Below are 8,326 nucleotides of genomic sequence, written 5' to 3'. Positions count from 1 at the left end.
ATTTGTTGTCAAAAGTGCTGTCATCCACCATCAGAACGAGAATCTGCCGTGTCACAAGTCTTCTACAACTATGGATTCGACATCTTCGGCCATTTCACAAATGCGGTAAGATACAATGTTGTTTGAAAGTGGAATACTTGCTAAAACTGATGCAGCGTTCGGCACATTAGCAACTTTATATGCTTCAAGTATGGAGGGCCTAATCAGATCTTTGCCAATGATATGTGGGCGACCCTGTTTTGCTATCATGAGTGAAATGTTATAGGACACTTGCAGACTAGAATGGTTATTAGTATGGACGAGGAAATTTTTGAGCGATGAAGATGAGACTTTTTTTTGTGATGGTATTCTTCGAAGTACTCTTTAGCTTGCCAAATAAACCAAGATAGATTTTTTTGTAGATGATACAACAATTTCCTGGGTTTCATTGAGTCGTTAGTTAATACTTTTGAGTAGATAATACATTGTGGTAAAAAAGGATCTTCTACACTGGATACAAAACCATATTTGATATAATCTTCGTGATTTCGTCTACAGAATCTTTTTTCCAAGTCGGTGAATGGAGAATTAAGGAGACATTTTTCCATATCACTGACAGCAAAATTTCTACAGATTACAACTAGACTAACACTTGCGTAAAAATGTACATACCTGGATCTTCAATTAAAGATCATTCAAATGTGAAAAATGTACATTTCATAACATCAGTATACTGCAACCAGTGCAGTTATTGTAGATCTATCTTCGATTTTCTACAAACACCTAGATGCATCTTAGCATTATAAAATGTTACTATATCATTTAAAGTACACCATTTAACCCACCTGGTTGAGTCAAGCACATAACTCACATCTGAAACTGCAAGAAACAGCAGTCAAATCTCTTTTCACTCAAAACTTGTGCCATCTTAAAACCCAAGAAAGGACCCACTTTATAATGTAGCCCTTGAAATTTTTAAATGATGTGATTGTCTAAGCTGGAATCGCTTTATTAGTCTTCTCAACCATGGCTGACTTGCAGGGAAACAGTAACAGCAATAGCTTGTATGCATTAAAATGTCTACAAATCAACTGCCACATTAGAGTCTAATTCTCTAATAGGGGTTTTGTTGATGGCCTCTAGTGACTTCAATACTATTTGCACAGGATTTGAGTACTTTCCAACCACATGGTTTCAGGTTCAGTCCCAATGCATAGCACTTTGGGCAAGTGTCTTCTATACCCTGGGCCAACCAAAGCCTTGTGAGTAGATTTCCATGAAGAGAAACTGAAAGAAGTCCACCATGTGTATGTACATCTATCAGTTTATCTATCTATGTGTGTGTGTGTGTGTGTGTGTGTGTGTGTGTTACAGTCTCCATGACTTGACATCATCTGATAGTTGTAAACATTATGCAAGAGGTGTCCTTTATTTTCACTCTTCTGTGTAAACATGTTTGGTCATAGGAAAATGTAACCTTACTTGGAAACAGGTAAGGGTTAGCAACAGGAAAGGCATCTGGTCATATAAAATCTACTTCAACAAATTCCATCTAACCCATGCAAACATGGAAAAGGGATATTAACATTGTCATGATGTTGATAATAATGATGAGGAGTGCAGCAAATTTTGACAGCCATATTATACCAAGTATGATCAATCATTATCTGATGAGTGGAAAATATCATAAGCCTCCTCAAGAAGAACTATTTAATAATGGTTTCAAATTTTGGCGCAAGGCCAGCAGTTTAGGGGGAAGGGGTCAGTAGATTTCATTGAACCCGATATTCAACTAGTTCTTAATTTATTGACCTTGAAAAGATGAAAGGCAAAGTCAACCTTGGTGAAATTTGAACTCAGAACACACTAAATGCTGCTAATCATTTTGCCTGGCATGCTAACGATTCTGCCAGCTTACCATGTTAGAAGTGCTATTTAATAATATGAAAAACTATGAATAGCTATTATTTTCTTTCATAACAAATACTTAGTGTAGATATTGGTATCCAATATTCATTCATATATGTTGAACTTTTCACATATTTAACATATATTTGCATGGATTCACTTATATTATTAGAATGTGTGTGTATTGTCTAAGAATCCATAAGTTTGCCTTTTACTTCATACTAGCCATCTCTGAGGAACACAGTTATTAGATAATCTGTTATTAGATTCTTTATATTTGTCTTAATTGTTGAATTATAAGCATAGCATGCTGGAGCACAACCTTGATAGGTTTAATCAGACATATTGAACTAAGTATTTGTTTTCTAGTGTGATATTTTATCAATATCTTTCTGCTGAGTCACTAAGTGATGAGAACACAAGCCAGTGTCAGTTGTCAAGCACTGAGAAAAACAGAATGATGCACATACACTCACATGCATATTTATTACTATACATGCATAATGTGTGTGTGTGTGTGTTTGTGTAAATACATATGTATATACGTACATACCTGCAAACATAATGTTTTATACATACATATATACTAGAGTTATCCGTCATACGACAGGTAACTTTGGAAATATAACTTCACCACCATGGTAATATCAAGAGATATGGCATACATGCAATAATTCTAAGGTAACTTTTATGAAGTTTTCTTGGTGTTTATACAAAATGATGAAATGTATATTAATTTTCAAAGGTAAAATAATTATTACCATAAAATAAAATTAAATGAAACAAATTTTTGATTTGAATAACTCCTTGCATAACTACTCCAATGTTTACTTTGTTTCCTTCTCCGTTTCCTACTCTGTCTCTGATTTATTCTCTTTTACTGGTGTGTTCATGGATAACATTCTTTTACTCATTGTCTGCCATCAAGTCTAGTATATACACTTACCCTACTTCTCTTATGTGAACTCTCTTTGTATCTGTCATTTACTCTCCTTATCTCCTTCTCTTCATATATGATGTGAAGCAGGATTGGAGAAATCAAGCAGACATAAAATTAAATCAAGCTGAATTAAGTTAAAGCAAAATGAATTAAGTCATATTAATCAAGTTAAATTAAATTAGATCAAGCTAAGTTAAAAAGCTAATACAGATGGGGTAACAAGGTGATGTGGATGTAGATAATTGAGGACAAAAGACTTATTTAAACTTATCTGTGCATATCTCAGCATGCTTGCCTTGCCAGAGTAATTTCTTTGTGGAAGAGAAGGGGTTGATAAATGACTGAGACCTTTGGTGATATGCCATGCTTGAGAAGAGTCATCAACCAAGTGAAAGCATAGTTGTGGCTGATGTCGCTATCATATAACTGGCACTTGTGTTCAGTGGCATGTAAAAAGCACCCATTACACTCTTTGAGTGGTTGGCATTAGGAAAGGCATCTAGCCATAGAAACCATTCCAAATCAGATTGTAACCTGGTGCAGCTCCCCAGCTTAACAGTTTCATTCAAACTATCTATGCCATGCCAGCATGGAAAGCAGATGCTAATTGATGATGATTGTGATGATATATGTATATGTATGTATATATATATATGTGTGTGTGTATGTATAAGTATATATGTGTGTGTGTGTATACATATGTGTGTATATGTATATATATATATGTGTGTGCATATCTAAGTGTGTATATATATATATATATATATATATATATATATATATATATATATATATATATATATATATATATATATATATATATATATAGTTCAAACTTACTTGTAAAGGTAATGCATGCGTTCAATCGTGTGATACAAACAATATATGAGTCGTCGTCGTCGTCGTTTAACGTCCGCTTTCCATGCTAGCATGGGTTGGACGATTTGACTGAGGACTGGTGAAACCAGATGGCTACACCAGGCTCCAATCTGATTTGGCAGAGTTTCTACAGCTGGATGCCCTTCCTAACGTCAACATGCATTTATATGTACATGTATGTACATACCTTCATCTACATGTACATATAGATACATATCTGGGTACATGACGTTGCAAAAAGACATAGACAAAATGATAAACAAGGTACGAAAAACAAGCAGGCCACATAGAGAACATATCCTTCATCAGCTGCCACCATTAAAACACTGGCATTTCAAAGATATATATATATATATAATTATTGTTATTAGCAAAAACTCAAAGAATGGACAGGGAGGAAGATGGTAAATGTGGTAAGTTTGACTGATGATTGATTGGCTGTGTGTCTACATTCTCCCTAGGCTGCTTATTTTGATTTATTTATTTATATATTTATATCATAGCACCTCTTCATTGAAGAATCAAAGCCACACTTGTGGAAAATTCAGTAATTAGGGAATACACTTTCATTAATTAGTTTCACCTTTACTCTCTCTGTAATTATTTCACCACCACATTAATTCTCCCAAAGGGATTTGTCAACTTAGTGATTGAAAACAGATTTCCTTTATATAAATGAGAATCTATGCAGTAGCAGTATTTAGAATAACAAAATAATTTCATGAGACATAGTAGTGTGATTATTGGCTATTCAGTCAGACATTGCTATATTGTATTTTATTTACCCTTAGCAATGTTCCTCTTACTATCTCCTCCTACCTTACTGATTATAAGTTCCACTCCTTTACATTTACAGATTTAGCTTATAAGAAGATATCCAATTATAAATTAGTTCCTCTTAACATTATTGAAAGAACCTCATTTGCCAAATCGTTCTTGTTTATGTTACCTTGGAAAAGTGAAGTTAAAATTTCATTCAATACTTTATTTGATTTAAGACTGAAATGAAATATATCTTAACTCTATTACTTTGGAAGACTGAAGTTAAAATGAAAGCTACATGGATGTATTAGCTAGAAATTTTGAGTAAAATGATTTTTGTATAGAAATTAAGGCTCCCAAGAGACTGCTGTTCAACACTTAGCTAACTATTATATAAAGCTAGATATACTAAGCATTGTTGTTGTTGGCACTCCGTCGCTTAAAACGTCAAGAGTTCCAGTTGATCCGATCAACGGAACAGCCTGCTCGTGAAATTAACGTGCAAGTGGCTGAGCACTCCACAGACACGTGTACCCTTAACATAGTTCTCGGGGATATTCAGTGTGACACAGTGTGACAAGGTTGACCCTTTGAATTACAGGCACAACAGAAACAGGAAGTAAGAGTGAGAGAAAGTTGTGGTGAAAGTGTACAGCAGGGTTCGCCACCATCCCTTGCCGGAGCCTCGTGGAGCTTTAGGTGTTTTCACTCAATAAACACTCACAACGCCCGATCTGGGAATCGAAACCGCGATCTTATGACCGCTAGTCCGCTACCCTAACCACTGGGCCATTGCACCTCCACACTAAACATTATATCTAAAGCAAACCACAGACCCTTTAGCATTCCAACCAGCTATATCAGGCTCAAATATTCTACTTGTTTTATATTTGAACTGGCTAGATCTGGCCTCTTATAGATTCTGTACAAAATCATTCTACAAATAAACAATCATATCATCAAAGTCTCAGAGCCACAAGATAATGCATGCTTGATACAAAACAATGTGAATAAATGAGCATTACATTTGACAGAATAATCTGATTGCTATAGGGTTAAACACATCAGGATTAGTGAGTAGTAAATGAGTGTGACCCTGACAGTTTTATTTCCTTCAGTGATTTATATGTTTAATTCTTCTGTTAGTTTAACTGAAGAAAGTTTCTCTTTACTCTATTCATGACAAAAGTAGATAAACTGTAGGAAATCTTTTTCTTTTATTATTATTAATGAGGGTCATTATTATCACTAATGATGATTATTATATCAATCGTGATAATTGAGTAGATTAATATTATCAAAGTATCACTTTCTATATTGTCATTTTCACTGGCTTCGGGTGTAAAGATTTAAGAGGTGTTATCTTCATACTGAGCCTGCATCAGCTTATCAGTTGACTATTGAAACTTTGGCAGACAAGCAAGATGGGAACATTTGGAAATAATCTGGGAATCAGACAAAACTGATACATTTAACATGCCACAGGAAATAAATGCAGTTTTAAATAAGCCAGATATTTTTTCTTCAATATTTTCACTTCTGAAACAAATGAAGAACTCTATATGCAAATATTAAAATGTTGTCTGTATTACTTTTGATATTTTATTTTCAATTAATAGTTTTTAAAATCTATTGCATTTCAATGTTATCAACATTACATTTGGGAAAGTGAATCTTTTCATTTGTTTTAAATCTTCTTATTGCTTCCATATGCTAAGGAGAAGTCAAAATCTACTGCTTGATTCATATTATCTGCTGTCACTTTGTTCCTGCATATTTTAAATTCAAATAAACTCAGATTGTTATCTAGTATTTTTATCAACTCCATATATAGAAAAAATATAACAGAATTATTAATATACGCAAATGTAATACTTCATGCAGTAGTTATTTGTTTATTTGTAATATTTTTATGAGTTCTCTTGTCACGTTATTCTGTTCCAGGGCCATATAGAATAAAATAGTATTCTCCATTATAATTACTTTGAAAATCAATTGAATTTTATTGCTTTGCGAAAATTTAAAAAATTCAAGAAGAAATTAATTTTCAATACTCTTCAATTTTCCAGGAATGGTGCTGAAATCAATGGCAAATGAACCTGTGATTTATGCTGACATTGCTCCCAGAGGAACACAACTGAAACTCTTGCTAGTGTTAAAGGGAGGTCAAAAGGTTCTGTTTAAACCAAAATGGTATGTAGGAATTTTATGAAACATATATATTCACTGTTTATTAATTGTTAATTATGAAGCCTTTCAGATCTACTGAGTGAAACCTTTATATTTTAATTATTTATTTGTTTTGGACAGTCCTCCATTGCCTATAAAGATATAAATTTATAGTTATACCATCTCAGATAAAAAAAAAATCCTGTTTTCTTCACAGAACAACATGTATAAAGAAATAAAAAAAAAGGTCAAATTATATTTGTTATGTCACTCTGTTTTAAGACTTTCTTAATATGTTTTGCATGTCAGATTTTATTTCATGTTCTGTTGACTTGGCTTGCAACAACTGCAGCAACTGAAAACAGACAATTTATGTGACATATAGGAAACATTAATGTCAGTTATATAGCTTCACAGAACTTGTAATGAGAGTTACTAATGAGAGTGAGCTTAAAATTACTGGCTATGAAAGAAATGGACATTAATGTTGTCCACTTCCCTTCATATTTCTATTATTGGAATCGTGTTAAATCTGTAGAGTTATTTGGTGGTCAATTTACTTTACAATATCAGCGACATTTTGACAGAATATATCGCCGTCAATGAAGGTAAAAAATACCTGCCAATTTGTTCTAACAACTGCACACAAATCAAGGTCAATGATTTTAAGTGCTTTGGGTCCTTTGTTACTGACAGAAAGAAGGATTTTTTTTACATGCAAGAGACTAGCCTGGAGCACCTGAAATTAACTTCAGAAGATCTGGCAATTGAATATTTCTAAGTCAACAAAGTTTACCTTCTTCAGGGCATGTCTAAACAGCACACTTTCCTATGGTACTGAAATACAGATTATGAAGAAATGATTTCAAATTGCCTTGATGCCACATACACCAAGTTTCTAATGAGGGCTCAAAACTACTATTATTGCTCAATGCAGAGTAGGCTTTCCTGGCCATTGCTATTATGCTGAACAACAGGCTGTATCAAATGTTATATTTTGGGCACTTCTACACCATGAAGGGGAACGAAGACGATTCAGCTGTATTGATATTGTTGTCAGTGACACATGACCTAAAACTGAGGATCTAGGTAAGCTATTGAGGGGTAGAGATTCCTGATAAAATGCATCTTAGTTGCAGCCACTTGAAGAAGAGGAATGATTAAACATTTGTAGAAAGCTATCAAATGTGTGTGTGTGTGTGTGTGTACACGTTTCACTGCTTGACAACTAGTGTTTATGTCTCTGCAATGAAGTATTTCACCAAAAAGAAATCAATAGAATAAGTACCAGACAAATCATAATTAGAGAAGTCAATTTGATTGACTGATTTCTTCAAGGTAGTGCTCTAGCATGACTGCAGTCTAATGATTAAAATCAGTAAAAGAATAATATCATTGTTAATTCTCTAAACGAGGTATTAACAGTAACTGCACGATAAAGTGAAGTATATTGCCACTTAAATGTGGCTGACCCCTAGGGGTGGATGTTACTGTTGCTTTTAGCCCCAGGAGGACATCTCCTCCAGCTGGCTTATCAACACACTTCTGTGTCCTGTTTGTTTTGCCAAGGGAAGTTATCCCTCTCATCGTGATCTGTAGCACGAACGGACTCGAGTTTCAGGGTTATTTCCCTTCGTCAGCGTCCGATAGCCACCGATCTGCGATGAGAAGGCTAATTCTTGGCAAAAT

At 34.1% G+C, this 8,326-nt stretch overlaps 2 protein-coding genes across 5 annotated transcripts in view; one reads left to right on the top strand and one right to left on the bottom strand.

The window, feature by feature from the left end:
* The window catches only part of LOC106873822 (glycosaminoglycan xylosylkinase), a 419,531-nt gene that overhangs the window by 252,116 nt on the left and 159,089 nt on the right, over positions 1–8,326 (top strand). For all 4 annotated transcript variants that reach the window (XM_052970093.1, XM_052970079.1, XM_052970088.1 and 1 more), the window contains one exon: positions 6,538–6,661. In XM_052970093.1, coding sequence (XP_052826053.1) covers positions 6,538–6,661 — 124 coding nt within the window. The remainder of the gene's footprint in view (positions 1–6,537; positions 6,662–8,326) is intronic.
* Positions 1–8,326, bottom strand: part of LOC106878725 (potassium channel subfamily T member 2) — a 747,999-nt gene that overhangs the window by 688,671 nt on the left and 51,002 nt on the right. The gene's annotated exons all lie outside the window — the stretch shown is intronic.

The sequence above is a fragment of the Octopus bimaculoides genome, chromosome 1 (genome assembly GCF_001194135.2).
Source record: "Octopus bimaculoides isolate UCB-OBI-ISO-001 chromosome 1, ASM119413v2, whole genome shotgun sequence".
In the NCBI taxonomy this organism is placed as follows: Eukaryota; Metazoa; Mollusca; class Cephalopoda; order Octopoda; family Octopodidae; genus Octopus; species Octopus bimaculoides.
This window is presented reverse-complemented; position numbering and strand designations above follow the sequence as displayed.